The sequence below is a fragment of the Betta splendens genome, chromosome 17 (assembly GCF_900634795.4).
Source record: "Betta splendens chromosome 17, fBetSpl5.4, whole genome shotgun sequence".
NCBI lineage: Eukaryota > Metazoa > Chordata > Actinopteri > Anabantiformes > Osphronemidae > Betta > Betta splendens.
Genome location: NC_040897.2, coordinates 12,153,463 through 12,178,672, shown reverse-complemented (window position 1 = coordinate 12,178,672; position 25,210 = coordinate 12,153,463). Strand labels below are relative to the sequence as shown.

Genomic DNA, 25,210 nt, shown 5'->3' with positions numbered 1-25,210 from the left:
GGTTGACTTATTACTGTGTGTGTGTTTAACCTTTAAATCTTAAAACGTATTTCCGCTGGAGCAAAGTCCTTCTGTGAATCCCAAGCGTCACTTTTAAACCCGTTTCAGTCCAATACTTTTTCTTGCAGTTTGCCTTCGCTAGAACACGATGATCGGTTTCATTCCGAAACGCTGCAGGAGTTTTTAATGTGGAAAATTAAATTTCCCGAACCCGGGGCACCGTGCCACAGCGTGTGATAGGAAGGTTCCCTAATAGGCGCGGTGGATGCACAGGCCACAGTCCTGCACACGGTACATGGTGAGATTTCATGAGTCCATTTATCTTCATAAATCAAAAGAAGACATTCTACAGAATGCAAACCTCTGCCAATTCTCAACAATTTTCCAATTTAAAAACCTGCCTCTCCACCACTTTTCAGGCTTCTGCATCATTTATCTTTAGACTTGAATTTTTTTTCTCGGTGAAAACACAATTCTGATGTTCTGGGTGACAGAATTACGTCAGCTCTAAATCATTTCACCAGCGCGTGTGACCGGGCTGTGACGGGCCGCGTCGCTGTAGCAGTAAAGGAGTTGCCCGTACGATGATTAATGCAGCGTGAGCAGCTGTGGCTCCGGCAGCAGGTCCAGTGTTTAGTCGTTCCTCTCCATGTGGCGGAGCAGAGCTTCAGTACGAACCACTGCAGCTCTCCACCACTTTCAACTCGTTTCTGCAGCTCCAGTGGTTATCGCTGTTTTCTACTCATATCCTGTGGGATGAAACTGCGAAGTCGAACTGCTGACCTCGGCATGTTTTCACGTGCACGACTCAAAGTTGAGGAGTCTTGTGCATTGCATAATCACTACGTACATTTAGACTAAACATCCGCTGCTGAACAGATTTGGTTCAAGCAACAACACATTTAGATTCCACAGCCTCGCCCATAAGGTGCTGTGGTGCCACGCACTGATTAGTTGCACCTAATGGCAAACCATTTTCATCTTTTCCCGTGTACAGCGTTGCTAAGAGGCTGTGGCATGATCTATCGATTCGTTGTACAATTTGCCTTCAAGTCTGCATCCTTTGCTATATAAGATTTCATCAAGTGGAGGTGGTGGTGCCAAGCTTCGATTCATTTCACAGAACCCCTGCAGGTTCCTTTCTTATATTACACACCATCAATAAACACTGTTGTAGCATATTGATCAGTTGCATTCTCAGTCTGGGAGTTGACAAAAAATACATCATGTTGATTAGTTTAAATATAAGTGCAATTTTTCTGGAGGTTGGTGGCACCTTTTATTGCCTGATGTCATGCAGGTATGAACGTGTATTATAGCTGATTATTACCAATAGTGGCTCCTATCAATTAGCCTAGTTTCATTAGGTTTGTCTGCCTCCATTAGAGACAAGAAGGTGAAGAAGGAGCATGTGTTTTGGGCCAAAGCGACGCCTCGGGGCTCAAACAGCAGATGGAGGATTCTGGGGAAGGATGATGCTGACCAGCGTCCCACTGAGCACACCAGCATCAACACACACACACACACGCACGCGCGCACGCACGCACGCACGCACGCACGCAGGAAGGCTTTAAAAGAACACACAGTGTAAATATCACTCGTCCTCGCGTTGCCATGCTGTCGTCTGCTCGTTGTCGTAGCAGCAGGAAGCTAACGTTTCTGTAAAAGGCTTCATCCAAAGCCTCCAGGGGCTCGGAGCTGAAAGCCGTAATATGCCCATAGGTCAAGACAGCTTTATTTCACACGTTCTTAAACTAATACGCTTTGTGCTATTTGTTTGGCCCACTTCACATCGCACACTGCAGCTCCAACGAGCGGGGACCACCGGGACTGTGCTGAATATAGATCAGCTGGTAAACCGAGACCTTCACATTTGGGTCTGCCTGTTAATCTCACACTCGGCTTCTCTTCCTCCTTCAGCCTTCAGCCGCCTCGCAGTCAGTCAGTAAAAGCTGCAATGCAGCCGTGAGATGGGGGGTCACTCTCCACTCCTCTGCTTTGAGATTTGCTCTGTTTGGGCCAATACCTTCCCCCCCGTGGCCGTTGGCACTTGAAATTTGGCTGGAGCTTTTAAAATTCCGATCTTCCTGCTCTCCTCGAACCAGCAGCTCTTTATCCACATCGGCCCAACTCCCAACACGCAGTTCTGCCCCAACGTTGCACTAATTCTGCATCGCGTCCGTCCTGGGCCTCTGTCCTCTTACAGTTTGGAAACCTGGCGGCCGTGTTGGTAGTGTGATCATAGTTCTTCAGTTAAATGTTGAAATGTACGGCTTCAGTTCATCCTTCACTCCAGTCACCGCCATGAAGCTTTCTGTATGTGACGGCTCAGCTGTGGAAACGGACCAGCTCCGGTCCGGGAGCTGCTGATTTTGAAGGAAGCTAAAGGCCAAAGCTAATAAGCGCTTGACTAACAGATGCGCCCAGTGACAGTGAACTGAAAACACTGTAACCTTTTCCCAGAAATGTTGACGAGAGGAGAACGAGATCAGCAGGAAACAACGCAAGGATCAAGGGAGTGTAAATTTACTATGTCCACCCTGTCAGGTGTAATTGGACCGGGGGTGAACTGACGGCCGGCGGCCTGAGAGCTGTCTGTCACGGCTGTCGCTTTAAATCAAACGCGTCTCGCCGGAGTCTCTCTTCCCCCGAGGAACCGATTCTAACCACCCACTGAAAAGCGCCGTTGATCTCAGCGACAGTCGGGCCTTTTACATCGTTGCTCTGCCAATTAGAAGGTCAGATTCTCCCTCTGGCTTCACCAATCAGGCTACAGCGGAGACGGTTGCCAGTGGCGATGTGCAGCTCATTATCTACAGATTCTTGGATATAACACTAACTGGCATTTAGATTTTTTTTTTATTCTGATACAATATAGAAGCTGCAGTTATGGACAGGGATTAGTTTTTGTGTGTCATATGTGAGTGTTGCTGTACAATCCACCATTATAAACCTGCTGTAGCTTTAACTCTAGCGGTGCATATAAAACAAAGGAGCTGTGTTGAAGTGAGGCTACAGTCGTCTTCCCTGCTGACTTATTAATTGGCAAGTAGATGAGAACCCTGGTTCTCGTGGGTGGGGTTCCCTGCTGAACGCCTGTTTTGTTTCTAATCAATAATTACCCGCAAAGCCTGGTTTCTGTGAGAAACCGGCAGCGGAGAAAAACAGATCAACAAGTCATTGCATAATGAATGCAGTGGCTTTAAGTATTCAGGCTCCCTCCTGATAGACCCTCTCAAGCTCCTTCCTCACAGATGTTCTCTGGGTTCAGTCCTGGTCTCAGAGGAGCAGTCGCTGCTCGTCCACAAACCGACCCACACACATTTTGGCTATTTGCTTGTCATTGTTGTGCTGAAAGGTGAACCACTGCCACAGACCCGGAGGGCAGCGACCATTAAACAGGAGGAGCTTTTAACCTTTGAACTAAGAGTCACAGCAGAGTGTCATATGACCTGTACTCAATACTGTACCATGAATGCAACGTCGATGAAAACCACCGTCTCCGCCTGAAACTCGATTAGAGCCGCTCAGATCGAGGCCCTTCTCGTCCAGTTGCTCAGTTTGACTAAGTGGCCGCTTGCAGGAGTCATGATGTTCATCCTGACACCTGCTTAAATCACTGGGCCGCTGGCATCAGCCGAATCCTCAGAAACGGGTTCAGATGACTGGATGATACTGAGTGAACACAACAGACAGGTTCCAGGAACGGTCTTCAGTTTCATTTTAAGAATATCTGAGGGCGTCTCCTGTCTTTGCGGGTTGTTCAGTGGAGAGCGATATCGGTGGTATTTATTAAAACATGCACTCAGAAGCCACTGAAGCGTGATCTGTGTCATTCTGCCCATTTACAGCATTGGGTTTAGGGTTTTGCAACTGAGAAGCATGAGCTAACCTGAGGTGGGCTCAGCCCCCCGCTTCCTTCTGTAAACCACCTCCCTTGAAGAACTCCGACACTTGAAACCGGCTCAATTTGTCTCCCTGTTGTTATTAGAGCTGAACAGGCAGGTAAAGAGGGGAAGCTGTCAGGCTCCTCTGCTGCTTTACTGCTGAAGGGAGACCAAGCCTGACATGAAGGCAGCTCTGGTCTGCAGCTTCACCATACAGTAAGTAGATGGATGGATAAACAAAGAAAGGACCCCTGTTCCATTAATAATGCACTGATATTCCACCTGACAAACACGGGGGACACGCGGAAACCTACAATGATGGAGGCATGAGTGAAAGGAGGAGTCCAACACAAAGGGAGAAGCCAGAGAGGAGGAGGAGGAGAGCTGCTAAAGTTGGAGACTAGTAGAAAAGTGAACGGGCATTGTTGCAGTCAGACAGGACGCTGAAAGGGAAGGACCAGAGTCAGACGATTACGCGCGGCTGCAGCGAGGGCTCATGATTTGCATGAGAATAGCAAGCCGGGATGGTAATTTCAGCAGCCTGATAACATGTCAGATGGACAGAGAAGCTAATGGGCCCAATGCAGCAGCAGGCGGAGCGCTGGGGGATAATTCTCTACTGCAACACCCAAACGTCGTCAATGGAAGAAGAAATGATGCAGGCCGCTGAACAGATTGCAATCCATACCAGCAAAATTAAAGTCCAAGAGTAATTCATTTTCAAAGTTGCACAATAATTCTTGGAACGTCCGCTTTGCAATAATTGCAGCAGAATCGCCAATAACTGTCAGCAAAGAAAACATTTAAATATGAGGGCCGCTATTAATGGTTGCCAAGAGGACAGAGCTGACTCACATGGGTCCGAGTGATGAAAGCGCGACTGAGGACACGGAGGAGCTGCCGCTCACAGACAGCAGAGGGGCAGGAGAGCGATGGAGACGGCAGAAACGCATTTCAACAGGATAAAAACGGGCTCCAGAAGAGGCGCGAGATAAAAAGTGAGAATGGGAAATCAGAAGGAGGGATAAGACAGACGGAGGATCAAAACAGTGGCCGCGAGCCCAAAACAGTGACTCATTCATCCTGCAGGTTCCTTGTGAAAGAGACATTCATCATCCATCAGGCGCCTGCCAGCGCTTTGCAGCCAAATCTGCGCCCAGATGTAAAAGTGATGTGAATGCACAAGACGGCGTATGTTACCTTTCAACAGGAACCGCTGCGTGTGAAGGAGCAACGTGCAGCGCGGCTCCACGCGCGCACACGCATTCATCACCGCTGAGCTGAGGTTTCACAGCGAATGTGGCCAAAGTCTGAATGTACGCGTAGGTTGGTTATTGATTGGAAATGCTTGGATTCCACTGAAGCATCCCCATTGGTCTCCAGAAGAATCCTTAAATATGATTCCAAGTTAATACTGTAGTGGCTTTTCGTCTTGGTCAAATCACTGCTGATGCTGCATTTGATGTCAGGACGAAGCAGTGAATCCTGTTTTCATCAGGAACCAGGATCTTCATCTTTGAAGCCTGATGACTTCCACATCTTTGTAAAATCAGACTAAGTGCTTTCATTTGCTGTATTTTGTTTTATTTGTATGTAATTATTTCTTTAACCTTAATATGACAAATAGGTAAGATAATGGATGGATGTCGTCGTAAGCACGTGACACTTTGGCACATTTTGTAGAATCAAACATCTGTAAGTTGGTAACTTGGCTTTGGACAAAATGAATATTTCTCACTGCCATATTGTAGATTGTAGATGTCTTTCTTTCTCAAGGTCAGGTCAAGGTTGCAAACTTTGAGAAGCACCATTTTTTATGCTGAGTCCAGCGAATCGCCCTCAAGTCTCAAGTCCTGATTGCTTCTCATTGTTCAGAGGAAACGTCCAGGACGGATGATTGGTCGCTCCTAAATACTGGTATCATGTAGGTGGTGTTCACGGGCTCTGATAATCTCTGTTCATTTAGCGAGTGCATGAACTGAAAGCGTCGTTTCCTTCTGGGAGCGACTGGAGGAGGCAGCGTGTTCGCAGCAGCGGGAGACGGAAATCAGATGGAGATGTTCATTTATTCAACAATTTCCTCGGCAAACAGCTGGCACCATGTGGCTTTGCAGCATTAACGGGGCCGGAGGTGGGGGGGGGGGGGGGGGGGGGGGGGGGGCACGCTCTCCCAGCGAGGGGAGCTGGATTTGGGGAGCGCTGAGGCGAAATGACGAGTTAACCCAAATAACGACGCCGGCCGCGGCGGGGACGCTGTTTGTCACGGTGACATGAGTTTCATAAGGGAGCGTCTGCGTGTTGGCGGGCGTTAAAGAGGAACAGAGGCAGATCTTACTGGGAGTCAGGTAAATACCATCACCTGCTTCCTTGTTTGGGTTTTTGGGTGGGACCCAGACTGGAACCTGGGCGTTTTAAGGCCAGCGTGACTGCGGGTGAGATCCAGGATGTCTCATATTTGGACTCAAACGACTTGGTCCCCCCTTTTCATGGTCACAAGCTTTTTATAGAACGTGTGTTTGGGTTGGGATCAGCTTAGAGCCGGAGCCACCAGCTACCAGAGGACGGAGCGCTGTTCTGCAGGCTGAGCTTCCTTCAGCTCCCCAGGTGGCACAAATCATCCAGATCACATCCAGATTATACCGGCGGCTGATTCCCGGCTTTGATGTCGGGATAAAGCGGTGGAGCCGGTTCCCTGCAGGAAGCTCCCCAACAAACAATGATCTTCATTTTGTCAAAGCTTCACATCTCGCTCCAACACAGCTCCCTGCTGAATTTTCTGCTGGATGAACGAACGCTGTTCTCACTTCTCACCAAAATCCCCAATACAAACAGCACCAGAGAATAAAGGCAGGATATGAAGCCTATTGTTTGAAGTCACCATCAGACTGTCCTGTCTCGTAGAAATGAATCTGATCCTGTGTCTGCATATGAAGTTTATTTTCTGTAACTTTGAGGCAAACAGCACAATATCTTTTCTGTTTATTATGTTTTGAGCCTAATAAAAATCCAGCTTGCGCTGAGCTCAACTCATAAAAACATACAGACACAACAAAGCAGCGGCATATTCAGCAGAGGTGTTTCTGACATTTCCGCACACGCACACGCGTTTTCTCATTACGCTACAACAATATGGAAGCGGGCGTGTGGTCTGCTGAAGCGTAGCACGCATCCGCCATTGCCGGTGTGAACTCACCGTCGCGCCTGTTGAGTTTGGCGAAGCCGGGCGCGTGGCTGCTCGACAGCTGGGAGGAGCTTCTGAAGGAGGACGGAGGCAGGTTGGACACCAGCGGGCCGTCGCACACACCTGAGGAGAGGACGCATGCAGTGATCACTCAGCAAACTCTTTTTTCACTCATAAACACTTTTTAATAGTGAATTGTTGTTATTAGTTCCTGTAAAACTTATGGTTGTTCATCCTCTGTTGATAAATGTTAAACTTTAAATAGTCTGGTGTCATAGAGGTGTAAACTAGACACGTAGTATTAGGTTGTGAGAAGAGGTAAGCTGTTATATTTGTATTTTAACCAACGTGTGTATAGATTTACAGGGAAAAATCGGAATCTCACAGACGCTCAGAATAGTGGAGGTAGTTTGCCTGAAAAAACACTTAGCACTTAGCAACACAGCACTTAGTGCTTCACAAAGGCTAAAAGCCAGAAGCAGCCTAAACCCAGCGTCATATTACAGTAGCTGATAAACAACAGCTGAATAGAGAAGTTTTACCACTAGATGTTTAATGCTGAGGAGGAGCAGGCCTTAAATATCCACAGTAACACTCCGGTCCTAATAGTTCCTAATGGCAGGAACGTCTCCCTTCACGCTAAGAACGTTGGCTTGAAACGGTGAAGGTAGCCGGACAGACGTGTGCGGAGGGAATAACCCAGCTGAGTGCTTCAGGGAGCACGTATTGACTGCAGAGAGGCTCCGGCAGGAATTACTCCGCATTTCTTAGCCCGAGTGGAAAACTGAGCTAGTCCGGCTTAAAACTATCCGATATCTGAGCAGAAATAAAACACAGCGCCGCTTTCAAGGCCGGATTATGGAGTCTAGAGTGCATATCAGAGTTCTGAAGGGACGCACACATGCACGCACGCACACACGCACGCGCACACACACGCACACACACACACACACAATCAAAGCTCCAGAATGGGATCATTGCAGGTTTTCACATGACGACGGCTTCATCATCATTCCTGCCGAGTACCTGAACGTTACAACAGCAGTGGCGGAGCGGAGTCTAATCATTCAGAAGCAGCTTTAATGTTCCCCTTGTGGAAACAGGTCTTTCAGCTGTAATGGCGCCGTATTAGATAAATGAACAGGGTAATAATGTCCGGAAGGATAAATGAATTTTGCAATCATGTCGTGTTGTGGAGATGAATGGCTTCCTGATTGGCTCATTACAGGCTGGATACTGATGGAGACAGTGTTGTCGGGGACCTTTACGTTTCACACGCTTACTTTATGCATGACTGACTGTCATACGATTACCAGCAAGCGATGCTTCTCTCTATTTATATTATAAACATATGTCATGTGACTTTTTCCCGTCTCTCTTAATTTTCTTAAATTTGCATTACGCGCATCCAACACACCTAATTTTCACCGTTTTCCTTTTTTCTCTTTCCAGGTTTAAAGTAAAACCAAACAAACGCCACCTCCGTCTGAAGCCGCTCTCTGTTAATGGATGTTGTTCTCCACCGCTGAGACAAGATCCAATTACGGTGATTCAGGCTGCCGTCCGATCCGAGCCCGCAACTCTGACAACGGCGCTTTAGCTTCAATTACCGCGTCAACATCAACAGCTTCATCCGCGTCTCGACACCCACCGCAACCTGATGATGTCGCCCTCCCAACGACGGCCACTCCAGCACAAAGCAGCAAAACGATTGCTACTTTTTTCATCATCGCGTCAAAGAGGCAACAAACTGTTTTTAAGATTAACTGTGGGACTTTTCTGCTTCATGACAAACACGTTGAGTTCACTGGCGTTTTAGAGCCACAGAGGAGTTAATAGCGACGTCTTGTTTTGAAGTTGTGTGTTGATCATGACATTATTCTATTGGCTCCTCTTTTAATCCCATTTGTCATTTCCAGTCTTTTCAAAGACACAAACGCGACCTTTAACTAAATTACAAAGGATCAGTGTGACCTGTGGCACAGAGCGTCTAATAACACTTGAAGCCAACAACTGACGTCATTAAAGGTCACGTAACTTACCTCTAATATGACTAAAGGTTTTGTATTTGTTCCTGCATCTTAACGACGTCAGAAAAGCAAGGTTGGCGTCAGTGGCACCAAAACAATCTGTTTCCTGAGACCGGACTCTGTTTAGCACATTCGTTGGAGTCGCGTTCTCAGCAACAGGGCGTTTGAGCATATTTAATGGCGCCGTTTCGAACAGTCCTCCTGATGAGTCTTTCTCGCTGCAGGCCTTGACCCGACGCACACTTGTTTCTGCGGGTTCTGTGGGGGGGCTCTCAGTATGAAAAGCAGGTGAATGACAGTAGACTGAAGAGGAGCAACGAGGAGGACGGCTCTCCAGCGCTGAGTGCTGTAATCTCTGGTGGGGAGGAGGTAATGCGTGGTGACAGCGGAGCCGCGCCGAAGCAACACTCAGCGCAGGAGAGGGCTTTTAAAACACCGCCTCGGCTGTTTCTCTGCAGAGCTCTGGCATTTGAGAGGGGTCGTCCCCGGCAGCGTGACCGGCGGAGCACAAACACAGACGGGCGAAGTGGAAAATGGAGCTAAATGTTGAAAACCCGCCGGGCGGCGCGGCCGCTGAACCGCGACCGTGACCCTGATGGGCGGCGAACGGCGGAGCCTCCTGAATATTAGGAGTCCCACGAACGCCCCGCCGTCATCTGTGTGTCGGCCTGGTGTCGGGACAGGAAGGTCCACAGGAGGAGACGCTCACATTTCTGGAGCAGGCGACGCTTCCAGTCCATAGAACAGCATTCATCTGACATTAGAGAGCAGGAGAAACCACTGGTTCAACATGGAGCATCACATACTGGGACAGCAGCAATGCTGAGAAACAATGGCTCGCATCCTCCTACTGTATCAACCATTTCATAATGTTTGGCACCTGTATCATTGCATCACTTGAGATGAATCAAATGCCAAGCTTCCAAAGTTCCCAGAAAGTCTCGTCAGGTACAATTAATGAGCGCTGACGTGACGGGCACTAATGCTTGGTGACACATGGATGGAGACCACGGCTCATTCACCTGCATTGTCCACTTCCTTATTGTTCATCTGAATAAAAACAAGGGGCCAAACCCAAGGCCCTGAATACAGATGAGCTCCATCCATCACCTCCACAAACAGCAGTGAAGTGAAGGTCCTGCACTTCAGAGCTCCACGGGCTGCAGCCAGTCCAGTGGTTCCCAGCGTGAGCCCAGGTGATGTATTTCGATGCGCGGCACATAGCGGGACGCGGGATAATGAGGCTCCGGCCATGGCTGTTTTCGCTCCAGAGCGCTAACAATTACCCTCAAGCAAAAAAAAAAACAAAAAAAAAACGTCGATGCTCATTTCACTAATCCGAACGACTGCTACCTCCATAACGACCCGGGTTCGTCCAGTCTGGATGAGCAGGTTTTGGATCCTGGAGTTCAAGCAAATAAAATAGAGGAAGACACAGAGCAACTGCATCACATCGTGGATTGAGCCTCTGCAGTGGCCAGACTGACCTACAGCAGCAGGTGCTTTCTGTTCGTTCCCTTTGCAGCTGTCACGCGTGAGGAAAGGTGTGAAAAAGGATGTTTTTTCATGCGTTTGGACCTTTTGTCCACAAACTAACTGTGTTGTCGAAAACTAAAAGCCGCCTTTGCGAAAGATTTCCGGAGGTTGAAGATGCTTCCCGTTTCTGTTGTCAGTGCTGACAGGCGGCGACCGTCACCAGGACAGAGAGGAGGGAGGTTCTATTGACTCCTCCTCGATCCGAGCCAATAATTGATCATTAGAATTTGGATCAGAAGGATTCTTCTCGGTACCTTTACCTCAAGGTAAAGTTAGTACCATTAAATCAAGAACCCTTCCTCCCACAGCCTTCAGCCAAGGTCAGGGAAACACAATTAAACCCCAGAGCTACGTGTCAGACGCCACAGGACTCGTTGATCAGAGGAGGTCTGCGACCGGCGGCCGCGGACTGGTACCAGGTTCTGATCCAGCACGGATGTCCAGAGGCAAACGTCAGGCCATCGAAGCCTCGATCATTGGACTGGAATGTCTGGAAAAGAAGAGTGAAGCGTTTGCAGGCACTAACTAAACAGCGCCTTTTGTTGTTTTAAAAGGCAGCGCTAGATTCCTGTTCTGGCTGTAACTGATAACACAAACTGATTAAAGCTGATGAATTATTCAGCAGGAGTCGGTATCTGAAGCTGCCTGTGGCCCCACTTGTTAATTGTTTAATTGGAATGCAGAGCGGTGTACTGTACTAACTAATACCCCCAAGGTAAAGACAAGACAGGAGCGCTCCCCTCCTGCTTTAATTAGCACCGCTTTGACGTATAATTAATGGCACAGAATGAGACGATCTGACGCAGCTGCAGCCGACGTATGCTCCTTCACTCACATAATGCAGGTTATGGTCATATGCCATTACATTTATCAGCAATTAATTAAGATAAAGTTTCTACCATTTGCCTGAATCAGCATTTTTTGGCACACGAAAGCTTCATGTAATAAGAACATTCTCCATAATCAGACATTTTGTGATCTTCAGTCTTGTGATTAGCTCATTGAAGAATGAAGAAGGTCTAAAAGGACAAATTGTTTAGACAGATTAGATTCACAGAACAGTACGTAGCTCATCATACTGTACGTCTCTGGTTCTGGAGTATCTCAAACAGATCAGTGCATCCTCACTTGTCATCCGCTGTTACAACAGTAATTATGTTTTACTTTTCAGCACCGCTCTTCAGTGACAAAGGCTAATAATAGCTTTTCTCCTCTGCTGTCAGAAGCTCTGACTGCATGAGACGGTTGAAAAATGCACGTTAGCGCAGAGTGTGCCGCGCGCGGCCCCCGCAAACAGCGTCCTAATGTACACAGCGCTAATGTAGCGCCGCCTGTGAACGGCGGGAACAATCACGGCGCGCGCCGGGGCTCGTCGCCGCACGGCCGCCCACGTGCACGCGCGGCGTCCGCCGAATGAAGCGATCACGAGCGGCGGCGTTTAAAACGTTTTCATCTCTACACTGAGAAGGTTTAAGCTGCTGACGTCACAGCCCATAAACGACCGGCGCGTTGGAGTGACGTCACAGAGGAGCCGGGTCCGACCTCGCGTCCGCGCCGCCGCCGGAGCTCTTCGCTTGTAAAGTGGAAATGCGTGAATTCTGCTGATTCGGAGGCGACGCTCGTACTAATGCATCCTGGGGGAGAGATGTATCACATCAGCTAATCCACCAGCTGCACAAAGTAAATGAGCGGAATATATTTGCCTCTTAATTGAAAACATCAAATCATCAACATAGAACAAAAGGTCGTTTGTTTCCGTTCTTTGGACAGAAAGCTCGCAGATATTAGCATCATCCCCGCAGCTCAGCGCAATTAATTGATCTCACGTTTAATATATTAAAATGAATTAGACACCAGAGGCTCATGAAGTGAATAAAACACTACTGCTTCAGTTAAGAGCTCCTGTATGAAGCCGCAGCTCCTGTTTGAGCCTGTACAGCAGTTTGACTGACTGGGCAGAAATCCTCCACTCTGGATGTAGGTCATGGTGGGAGGCATCTGTCCCAGTCTAATGGAACAGAACCTTTACACTGGCCCTTTAATTTCCCCACTCTGTGTGTGAATTCCAATGAAGCCGTCGACTATCACATGAGCCACGCTCCACATCAAAGCGCGGCCCGGCGTCGGCGCCGGCGCCGGTGCGGCCGTGGGAGCAGAGGACTCTGTGGCAGCGCTCTGGACAAACACACACACATTTGTTCTCCGCTTGCCCCACATTTAATCTTCTCCTGGAGCTGGAGAGGCTTTATCTCAGTCTTGATAATACACTTTACAGGATTTTTTTTTTTTTTGTTTCTTGCAAGGCATGCTGGGATAGAATTTATCACCGGTCCAGACGTGCAGCGGCGCTCGGCTCCTGAGGCATAAAACATATATATAACTCTTCTAAGCTCACGGACATGTTTTCCAGTCTGTTTATGGTAATAACTGATACAAAGAAGAATGTGTGGCTGTGTTCAGGACACAGTTGGTGTAAAAAAGCCTCCGAATGTCACAGTATCTGAACATGTGTTCAAGATACTGTTATTGACCTTGCGGTGCCCTTGGAACTTAGACAGCACGACATAGTGTATCCTGCTCCTGTTGATGCTCTCCGCAGCTATTATAACATTAAATGCAGCGTTTCGCTATTTAAATCAACTCAAATGTATTGAGCTGCTCTTACTTTACCCCTGAACGTGGTCTGCTAACTATATTAAATGCTCCCTGCATAATGTAGCAGCGCTTTCACTGCCTCCACGTTACTGGAAATACCTGAAATGCATTTAGCAATTCAGAAAGGAGGCTTTCATTAAGCTGCTCCAGACGATCGCAGTATTTAAGTGGTCATTTTGCCAAATGTTACTCAAAGGTCAGATTTAGATTCATAATGTATCACTAATGTTATTATTATGCTCCTGTTTAATTTACTTTGATTTATTGTTGGTGAAAGCTGTCCACGGTGGACTTCATGGGGACTTTTCGGTGGTTTTAGCCCAACGCTGCTTGTTCTCGCTAAGTTGCAAATCAAGTAAAATGTTCATTCAAAATAAACCCAAACCACTTGTGTTTCATGAAGAACACACATCGTGTACAGTCGGGCCTGTGAGACTGCGAGAAGGAGCAACCAGAGACAGAGACGCAGTTCATTCACACTCAACAGCTGACGGGGGGTGAAATTGTCAGTGCTGAGAAGAACTGCTAAACTCTGAGCAAACCCTCGTTTCTTCCTCCACACGCGTTCCGTCCTTTATTGATCCTTCCACCGCTTCCCACATCATTTCCCAGAATTCCCCTTTACTCCCGTTCGTTTCAACCCGCTGTCCGTCATCCTCCTCCTCTGACTCCTGCTTCGATGGATCAAGTCAAATTGCCGCAAAAACAAAAAAAACTATTCTAGACGGTGCGTTCGCAACGCAAACATTACAAACACAGGCGGAGTTGGTGGAGGGTAAAATAGAAAAGGCGGAAGGAAATGTCAGCGCAGTGAGGAGCGACAGGCCTGAGCCTCCACGCGGCGCCTCCTCCTGCTCTTCCTCCTGCTCCTCCACTCGTCATCCTCGTTTGTGCTTAGCTGCGACTCGCGTCGCCTTCACATTCAGCCTTTCGTCTCCATCTTTAATGGCCACTGACTCAGCTCCGTCCTCGGCCCTAATACAAACTGACCTGCTCCGTGTCATTAGCAGTCGCCGCAGAGCAGCGCCGGCAAAAATATACGGCGGTGACAGAATTAAGCAGCGATGGGAATGTGTCTTAAGTCAGATACTGGACATCGGATGAATGAACCCGGCGAGAGCGGAGATCAATGCACAGACGGCTGCAGCGTGAAGCGGCCTCGTTCCGCGCTTTCAAGGTCAAACTTGTTGCCTGAACGCGCGGCGCTCACGCGAGGATGTGACATTAGCATTCGCTCAGCAGTCTGTCTGCAGAGCTCACGCCACCGGTCCGTCTCCCGCCGCCACTTCATCACTTTCAGCGGGTTCAAATGAAGCAGGAGAAAAAAACAAAATGTTCCGAGAGTTTCTGTTCGGGAGTTTGGTCCAGGTTTCCGCCCGCAGGCTTCAGCTGCAGCGGGATGTCGTTAGCTTCTGCACATTGCACCTGTATTTGCTGCAAACAGCAGCGCTATAAACAGTTTTCTAGTAACAAGACTCAAACCAGCAGAGCGACCACCGCTCCTCATCATTCAAGGCTTTGGCCTCGGACGAACGCAGCAGCTGCTGATATCAGGACGGACTGGAGTCCCTCTCAGCTGCTCACTTAACTACCTGCTCATGGGTTAATAAATTCAGATCCATGACTGGTGGCTCACATTCACTCTGTAACCTTGACTTCATCAGATCCCATTCATGGCGCCGCTTTGCCTGCACACATTTCCATAAATGACACTAAAGGAGAAATATGAAGGGGATTTATCCTCAGCTACTTATTCCTCTCGTCACCGCGGCCAACGCCGACGGTGTCTCCTCGTGATTCATTAAGGGTCGGCGGGTTTTCACAGCACATTCCCACCCAGTAGTTTATATTCACAGGTTTATACTCGCTGTACGCTGGAAAGTAATAAATTCCAACCAGACGGGGCTTTGACGCAACGGAAACAGGCTGCTGAATTTACACCGTCCGTGGCATTTTCCTTATCAGAGTAATCCGGGTGGAGAGGATACTTCAGGAGCGCTGACGTTTACTCAAGCACCCCTAATATTCCCCTGGAGGCTCCACAGTTTAAATAAGTGTGCGTGAAGGAATTCATGCGGCCTCCAGCATCTTAATAACTGCTTCCTACTTCAGGCGTGCGAGCATCCAGGATGTTTTTAATTTGATGCAATTAAGAGAAATAAAATACTTTGGAAGATCTCGGGGAAAACTCATCACCTGCACATGGAGTCTGCGTCTTCCATCGCATTCAGGGACAGGTGGCAAATGAATGTATGAGCTGAAAGCATATTAATGATTTTCACATGTGTGACTCTGAAAGTTGGAGATGCAGTGACTTTGAGGCAGGACGGGACGTCTTTCTTATTCTCCGCACGCCGGAGCAAAGCGACTACTTGAGGCTTTAGGTTTAAAACTTTCTCTCCCTGCAGCCGATTCAGGAGAATCGGAGAGATCAGCAGCCGCCGCCATTTAAACACGGGAACGAGGACAAAAATGCAAATCAGCACAACAGGCACGTAGCAGGAGAGCGGTGGAATTATCTGTCATTAAAATGGGATTAAAGTCATTTAGTGTTCTTGAGATTATCTGTCATTAGGCTATGATTATAGCGTGCACTCCAGTGGCTCTAAATCAGCTCAGGGAGGAGATAAAAACCTCAAGAAAGACTGATGAGGCTGAGAGAGGGAGGAGGGGAGGAGCAGCGGCGAGGCGCATACCTGAGGACGACGCGGGGAAAGTGAGCGCGAGCGTTTAGCCTCCGTCGGTGGATGATGATTACTGACCCAACGCAGGGAAACCCATTCCTCAGCGCCGCTACAGACGCAATCCAGCGTTTGTGGGCTCCTCGTATTGATCATAATTGGACTGTGTTGCTGACAACAAGTAACAGGAGATGAGGACTAAGAGGACTGTTCTCATTCGCTACGGCCTCTAAGTTTAAAAAAATATTAAAACTAGTATAACAATCAAACTCGAGCCTATCTCTCTGCAGCATCAGCCTTGTCTGTATCCACAAATACAGACAATTAGCACCTATTAGCGCGAGCAATTAACCCCAAGACCCGACATAATGGCATGAAAGGAACAGTCCACACACCAACGGGCCGACGCAGGGTTCTGAGCGCAGGCCCGGATTTGGCCACGGGTGACGCGAGCGCGGCGCTTGTTCCGTCGTCGGGGAGGAAAGCTAAATATCAAAGCTAACGGGACGCATTTGAGCTCCTTCAGCTGCTCTGATAAACAGTTTATCCAGACCTTGCCCCCGGCCCCGGCACAACACTGAAACAAATGACATGTGGAGCCAAGTCAGACCATTATGTGGGAATGATGAACAACAGGTCAGCTCTCGGAGGAGTAAACGCTTGAAGGACAACTTCCTGGTGGGAGGGAGCTGCACATCCTTTTCTCTAGCTTGTTTTGAGGCCTGATTCTGCCGCGGGCGAGCGTTTCTCCGCTCTTTGTCAGTTCTAATGCAGAGCGATCGTGGACCGGCGCCGTCTGTCCGTCGGCCTCCTCCATCGACCGTCTGAGCAGACCTCTGTCTCATTCCTCACATGTTTAACCTGCCTCGTGGCATCTGCCGTGATGCTTATTCATCATCTGTCCCTCGCCGTTCTGTGTCGACCCGTGCTGAACTCGTCCTGTCTCGCTCCTGATGGGACAAACGAGGGCCGTACTTTGTAGAGAAATGACTGACGCATAAAAGCACAACTTTGGCAAAAGGTTTGAGCTAAAATGTCCGATTCATCGCTAGAAATAGTGTAATACTGTAGGTCCGGTCTTGTCCAGATGCAGAACTATGGCACTTTTAAATGCAGTGAAAAGTCTAACAATACAAGAAATGTGATTAAATAAAACCCTAATTTATGTAGAAACACATTCACCGCAGTGTTTTACTTCTATGATGTTAAAGCAAACTTGGAGCAAGTGAACGACCCACAAGAGATCCAAACTTTGTGCCGGCACAATTAGAGGCAAACAATTCAGTGAAAGAAGACACATTGGACTATTCACCAGTGTCTGTGTGGACTGGGAGCAGAATTTATACTATTAATATTAATGTTATTCAGTGAAGGTCTGAAAAACATTGTGTTTTCTGCTTTGTCTTGCATTTAAGCCACAAATGTACTTTTTAGCCAAACACAGTCAGTTCATTAATTCAGACCTCAGCAAATATAGTTTGTGCACAGATACTTTGAAGCCATTAACAAAACCAGACTTAATTTTTCTTTTCTTTCTGCTTTCTCTTCCTTCACAAACGCCCTCATGTTTTCCTGCGTGGGAACGGGACGTCGTTGCGTCTCCGGTGCAGCGAGGTCCGTTCCGCCTCGCGGGCCACGGCGCCGGCGTGCGGTTCAAACAGGTGCATGACGCGTGACAGCCACGCGCTGTATTCAGGGCATCGCGGTTCAACACAAAAAACGTCACACCCGACAACAACCCGTGACAAAACAAGCATGACGTTCCTCTTGATCCTTGCAGTCCAGCAGGTTTGCTGCTGTCATGGATGAAAAGGAGGATTGAAACAGAACTCTAAATGAAATAACTGATCTGTCTGCGTCACATTGACACATTATTTTAGTCCTCTCAGGATGTTACGCTCCGTCCCGTAACTCCATTAAACCACTTGAAGACTCCATCATGTTGTTAATATAAGAATGTAAACACACAGGGGCTTCAGGGGCCCGCAGGGAGCCGTTTAACGCGCTGACTCGTCTGAATCCCACCACATAAACCCCAGTACTTCACTCCTCTCACTAACAAGCCATCAGCCTGCCACTGACCGCTAATGCGTGTTTGCAGCTAAACGGCGATGGACAGTGGTGCCGAGCGAGGTGTGGGTGGCTTCTAACTAGACAGAAATGAACCCGGGGCGAAAAATATCACCAGCATTTAAAGAAACAGCAAGAGAGACAACGGGACAGCGAGGAACTGGGCTTCTGTTCAAAAAGGAGCTGGAGCGAGAGGCTGAGGAGAGAGAATGGGGATGATGAGTGTGCGACACAGCGGCCGCTTTCTGATTTAGGTACAGTGAGTACAGCAGGAGGGCAGACAGCCTGAAAGACGGGAGACGGAGAGTGGAAGGAAACAGCAAGAGCGGGAGGAGGAGGCGCCGAGCGGAGAGACAAGTTGCTGAGGAGAGGATGAAGGCTGAGCGGCAGATCTGAGTCAGAAACAGCAGGACAGAGGAGGAACGCAGCGGGAGGAGAGCGCGTAAACGCAACGCGTGAACGCAGAGGCATTCGGGTTCTGATGGTAGAACCCATCAAAGAGCCGCATCCTCCTAGAAAAAGCTCTCAGAAAAGTCCTGGAGCCAAGTGCCTGTCAATTAAACCGCAGCACAACGCTCAGAGCTCAGCGATCACAGCGCGCGTGGCGCATTCACGGTCCCGGAGAACTGAAGGGCTGGGGGAAAACGGGAACGGAGACGCGTAAAATATATTAGGAGGAACGACGCGTAAAAGCGGAGGCTTTGAGAACTTTCCTCCCCGTCGCCTCCTCGTGCTGGTGAACAGACACGTCTCCGCGGTCACAGTCGCGCCCACTCAACAGAAAACGAAGCCGTAACGGTGTTTTACGCACGCGCAACGGGGATAATTAGTCTTCTACGTGTATTAGAACAAGCTCCAGTATCCGTTAAACCTATGAGTCGACAAGCACTTTAAAGTTGTTTAATACATGAAAATAGTTGAACAACAAAGCCAATTTTGCAACTTGTGCCTCGTGTTCAACCGAGCGCCAAAGCGCAGCCGTTACGCGCCGCATCCAGTAAAGCTCCTCCGCGCGAAGAAACGGACCAGTCTTTATAAGACAAGTGCGAATACTATCGCTGCATTCAGCAAACAAAAGCCCCGTTCTCACATCACCACGACGAGCGCCGAAGCCCGTTTTAAAGCCTCCTCTCCGGGTCTGCGCTGCCCGGAGTCGCGTCGCCTCCTCCGGGAGAGCGGGGAAGCGCGCGGGCTGCTCACCTTCTCCGGTGATCCCGCCCGAGCTGGAGACAAGCAGGGCGACCTGGGCGATAATCCAAGCGACTCCTCTAGTCCCCAGGTCCATGATTAAGCGGCTGAAGGTTTTAGGGAAACCCGGCTATAGCTGGAGGAGGGACGCGGTAACCTCTCCTCTCCAGCTCCAAGGGAGATTTCCTCAAAACTGACTGAAGGCAGAAAAGAAGGAGAGGGAGAGAGAGAGGGAGAGAGAGAGAGAGAGGGGGGGGGGGGGGTGCGTGGGGGGTCACTGGAGTGTGCGGTGCAGTCGGTTGCCGGTCATTTAGCATCTCTCTGTGGCGCAAATCAGCGTGAGATGATTTAAATGCGCGCCGACGCTCTCACACGCACTTAATTAAGTAAAGGCTTTGTTTCCACGTATTTTTAAGTCAGCAAATGTTAGAGGTTCTGAACAAAACGTGCAGAAACAGTCATAAAAGTAAAACCAAAGCACGGCTGTTCCTTATGGTACTTTATCATTTAGAACATAAGACATTCACGTTCTGTTATTACACCATCACATGTTATTGTTCGCACACAGGTGCCTGATTAATCAGAATGTGACATACAACACAGCGAGAGTACTGTATAATGTTGCACCAACACAGTGGATCTCAGTGGGAGCAATGTGGAGCAGTTCTGGCAGCTGTCAGCTGATTGAGTGGGCGTGTTTATGACATTTATATCATGCACCGCGACACGGAGGAATACAAATGTGTACTGTTTTCCACTTACACCAGTGGCGCGGAGCACAGCGGTCATAAGTCATAAGGCCTCATCCGGCTCCTGATGGCCGTACAGAACCTCCCGCCTCTGGGCCCACTCCACCCAGCGTCCACCTCTAGACACGATCAATGGTAATTATTAAAAGGCGGAGCTTAAAACAGGTGTGAAAAAAATGGCTGCCATCCAGCAAATGCATGAGTAAGTAGACTGCAGGTTAACGGGTAAGTACTGGACCAATGAAGTTCACATGTCTTGTGCGGTTTATGATGTCACTGAGGCTTCAAGATGGAAGACCTTTGGTGGATTTGGCACCAAACTGGGAACTGATGTTAGCCTAGCTGCTAGCACGAGGAAGCAGGGAGGCCTTGGTTGTTTAGTTTAAAGGGCTGACGACTGACTATCTGCTCTCTGCTTCTGCGATGGCAGGATCATGTTGTTGATGTTCAGGTGCTGGGCCAAAGCCGCGGAGCCTTTTCTCTTGAGCATCTATAAATCTCACCCTTTTTGTCGCTTGTTGGAATTTGACTGTGCGACGCGTCTCTTGTGGGGAAATTGGTTCGACTGTGCAAAGCGTGGTTCTCATCAACTATTAACTACCAGGGGATGTTTTCCACTCTCCGGCCATAGGGGGCATTAGGAGAGATTGATACGGCGCTGCCACTCAGCCGCTCAGCCGCTAGTTCTGTGTTTTTTTTTCCTTAATGGCCTTTTGCAGGGTTGTAGCAGACAATCCCACTGTGGCCCCAAAAGAGATTTTCTCCATACGCTGGAATGTAAAGCATAAATTTATAAAAGTGTTGACAGAACACAAACCAGCGTCCCATTTTGTATGATGAATTTTCAATCCATCCATATAAAATAGGTTTTCTTAGGGTTCTGGCTCAGACTCTTCTACACTCAACAATTCCTGCAAACCAAAAGTTGTAGTAGACTACTACTGTGGTGTTTCAAAGCCTTCTGCAGGGTTTGTAGTAATTTAGTGATTTGAACTCCTCGCGAGCCTCATACAGGCAGCTGCAGGAGTTCTGTTGCATAAAATATAGCTTTTCGATGATCCTGCATTTTACATTGCTGCAGCCTGTTCTACAAACTTGTACGACTTCATCTAAAATCTTTCTTCGGCGTTCACGTTCGAAACTCAGTGGTAAATCCATGTTTCGCGCTAAATGAAAAACCGTACTGTTGCAGCCAGCTCTGAATGGAAAAGTGGACGCAGCAGGGAAAAAAATGGCATTTAAAATGCACTTCATTGTTCAGGCAGCTCACGTAGCTGGCCATGAGCACGCTGAATAAAACAGCTCACATACAAACCTCTTCAGTGGACAAGATGGGTAACTGTGAACCCACATGGGAGGGGAGCTCTCGGTTGCATTCAGCTGGTTTTGTCTGCTAAAAGAAAATGCCCTGAAACAGAAGGCGAGGAGAGCGAGCGGGGGAATCTGATAATGAAAAATCCTGTTGGGAGCAAATAGAGCGGGGGAATCAGATAACAGTGAAGCCGGAGTCTGTGAGAAACAAAGGATCAAACCCCGCACTGACACACACACATCCAATGAACGTGAGTGTCGCACACCTCATTGGCCCGTGGACGAGGTCACAGGGAAACCAAGTGGCTGTTTAATGTTCCAGTCAGACAGGGGAGCGATTTGAATACCGCGTGAACCTGAGCTAAACAACGCAGAGGGGATGAAGGGTTCCTCTCAAATAAAGCTTCTTTAAGGAATCCCACGATGACATCACGTGGCTGTGATGCCGCCAAGTCACATTTATTGTTTGGGAAAAAATCATTTCCCAGCTTTTTTTTCCCCTTTTCAGGAAAGTAAAGCATTGCTATTATGTTAAGAAAAGGCCGGCTGTTGTGGCGTCTCAAAGCTTCGATAAAATCACGATGGCAGACTTGAGTCAAACTGCGACACAATGGGAACATGGGGAAAAGCAATTTGTTTCATTTCAAAGAGAGCCGTCCTTTAACTCCTGAGCTCCGCCGACTGAGCTGTGCCTTCACATGGGAAGTCTCCGGTCTGGAGCCAGCCGGAGCAACCTGACGTCCGTTTCCATTGGCAACATCAAGGTGCTTCAAAGATGTTTGCAACCGGCGTTACCTATGTTGAATGCAGGGATCATTTTGATTAAATTCCTGGATTTGTTCACAGCTGGACGCGTGTCTGTGTAAAATCATGCCATGATTTCGACCTGCTACTGTGATGACTTATTCAGACAAGCCTTCATCCTCAGATGGGCCATTTCAGTCAGTTTGAATTCATCCCCAGTGACTAAAACTGTCGTCAGGATCATATATTACCTATAATTCCCAGATCTATGCTCATATTTCATTTTTGGGCTAAAGTAATGAAATCAGTTATGAGTTGGTCTCTAAAATCTAATGTAGCTTCACGTTTCTCAGTTCTGACAAACTGCAGTTTGGTTAAAGAAGGTGAAATTCAATAGTGTTTCAGTTAATTATGAAATTAGAGTCCAAAATATTTAACACCATTTTTGACATACAGACGGCTGTAACTGGCAGAGAAGCTCTGGCTGTTGTGTTTGAAGGATTCTCAGGTTGGAGTGGATCCTGGTCGCCGACTAAATGAAGCAGATGACGTTTGGCTGTGGTTTGTAATGATCGGTGGCTCGGGCAGCGTCCGGCCTGGCTCTGACGTGCAGGCAGTTGGCTGCTAAAAGGTGGAAGTTGTTTCCGAGCCGCTGCTGTGTCTTTTTTGTCCACACTCGTAATTCTGTTGGAAACCAGATGGAAAGAGCTGGTGACCGGTGCACTCTGACTGATTTATATTCACGTCAGCAGCTGCAGCCTGTTGGAGGCCTGCTGCCCAACCAGCTGGCCAGTTGGCTGAAACAGAAAAGACGCGCAGTTTGTTTGAGAGCGGAGCAGAGTTCAAGCTGCCCGGAGCCGGGAAAGACAAGGGAAAGAGAAGGGATTCAGAGAGCAGTCAAGTCTTCTGTGTTCCGCACACTCATGCATGGAAGGCACCGAGGGCTGCCCCTGTCTCTGCTGTGAATGCAACTGGGCCATGTGAAGAAATGAAGCTATTGCTCTCAAGTAGTTTGGGAAAAATATAAAAAAATATTAAATTTCCTTTGAAATTTTATATGTACTACATTTAATTACCCATGGCCACGTTTGACAGAGATGGACCTGCCACAAGGGCTCATGGGAAATACTGATGGTGCGTCAGAACAGTCTGAGATCATGCAGAACTGTTATGGAAGTGATTGTGTGTAATCGGGCGTTAAATGGACTGTTCACTTTTCTGAAGTGTCATTTGTGTCAGTGCATGGACAAATGTGACACCCGGAGTTAAATGAGTGTTGAAAGAAGAGACCGCGATCAATGTTTTTGAGTAATTGTTGAAGAACAAAACAGTAAAAAGAGGTTCATGCAAACTGCTGTGCTTGTTATGAAACCGCTGGATGAATGAATGTTCATTATTTTAGTGTCATGCAGCATAAAAGAAAATTATTAGTGTTCTAGGGAAAAAGCAATATTCTTTTTATTTTTGTGTTATTGGTCCAAGGTTCAGATAAATCTGTGTGTTTGCTGGATTTGTGACACTCACTCAATCAATTAAGCGTTTAAAACCTAATTTAAGGTTTTTCAGGGCCAGGCTCTGTCTGTGGGGTTGTAACGTCTTGTGCTAGTTCCAGCTGCTACTGGGAACAAAATGTTCAACTCCAAGCGATGGCAGGTCTTGAAAGTACTAATGGATTTATGAAAGCTCACGACTGCTTGCAGCTAACGCTTCCATTAGACGCCACAGAGCAGCCGAGTCTCCCGTTGGCAGTAAAGTTGCACTGTGTGTAATGCCGGTAGTCGATTCTGTCCAACGGCGACGTAGGTTATGCTAAAGTGGACATAGGGCAAAGTCTAGCTGGGTTTGTAACTAATGCTCGGACAAATAGCCTCATTTATTTTGTTCTATGACACATAATGGAAACACACTGACACCATCAAGCTGCTCAAACCGCCTGAGGGATATTTAAAGAGGTCATAGCTGATTTCTTAGAGACTAAGGAATAATAGACCTAATAATGATGCTCAAGAGTAAATACAATCAGTCAAAACATGCTTATGATACTGTTTTTATGCTCAGTTGTATCCTTTGTTGTCTAATTTTATAAGGTGGAGCTCGTATTGTAGCTAAGTTCAAATGAGGCAGCATCCTCATGTAGCCTCATGTCTCCCAGCATTTGGAGGAGGCTCAGGTTCAGATGGAGAGCCTGGTTGGTGCCTACTGGACATGATTGCAGGCACACTCCAAAAACCCATCATATTTAGCATGTTCACAGTGTAAAATGGAGCACTTCCAAATGAATTTTTGACAGATGACCACCACGGTCTAATAGATCAGGTTTCAAGAACAAGAGGAGAGCATGTGTTGCTGGTCATATATTACAAATATAAAACCTCTGGGTGTGAATGGCAGCATGTGCCAGGCTTGATTAACTCTCAAAATAAAACCCGGTGCTTGAGGACTGACTGTGATTTGCAGCACTTCCATGCCCTTCACAACATATGATTAGCTTCAGTGTCTTGATATGATTGAACAAACACTCTGCTGCTTTTAGGTACTAGACTTCATGATTGGAGTCAGTGTTCTGGTGCTTGCATTTCAGATCCCAGTAGACAGCACAGCGCAGAGCACAGCGTCAGGTAACTAGCAAAGAAACAGCTTGTTACTGTAAGTTAATCATATTTTATAGATTCTGCAAAGTTTCTTTACAGACATGGAAGTTTGTAAATCTGTAAAAATAGAGACTTACTGTAGCAGGTGTGTTTAGTGCTTTTACATGTCACGTTGTCATTAGATTTTAAAAGCCCCGAAAGGTCTGATCCAGATCCCTGAAGGACGACCTTCTGCTTTAAAAACTAGCCAGTTTATTTATATTGATGCAACTAATAAAACTGTTGTTTGTCACCATCACAAGGGTATTGATGCAATAACTTCTCTGATATTTACTTGGCAAAATAATAAATAAAAATGCATGGCTCAATAAGCCTGTGACATTTATAGGCAACGTTTGGAGCAGTAATGTTCTTTTCCATCAGAAGCATCGTTTCGTTGTCGTGCTCTGCACTGGGAGCATCTGTTTGTGGTTCGGAAACACAAATGAAAGCCGTGAGTCATTAAAAACAGACACAGTGTTCTTTAGCGTCCTTTAGCTCAACACAACTCAATTTCTCTCTTCTCCAAGATCACAAAAGGAGCAGAC

General features: G+C 47.7%; 1 protein-coding gene across 2 annotated transcripts in view; it reads right to left on the bottom strand.

The window, feature by feature from the left end:
- LOC114844507 (contactin-associated protein-like 4) overlaps positions 1-19,430 on the bottom strand; it is a 49,962-nt gene extending 30,532 nt beyond the window's left edge. The window contains exons 1-2 of one of the 2 annotated variants that reach the window (XM_029131945.3): positions 19,241-19,430; positions 7,081-7,191 (exon numbers count right to left, since the gene is read on the bottom strand). In XM_029131945.3, the coding sequence (XP_028987778.1) occupies positions 7,081-7,191; positions 19,241-19,325 (196 nt within the window). In that variant the 5' untranslated portion in view covers positions 19,326-19,430. The remainder of the gene's footprint in view (positions 1-7,080; positions 7,192-19,240) is intronic. The other variant, XM_029131944.3, reaches the window with a different exon arrangement.
- Positions 19,431-25,210: the final 5,780 nt, after the last annotated feature.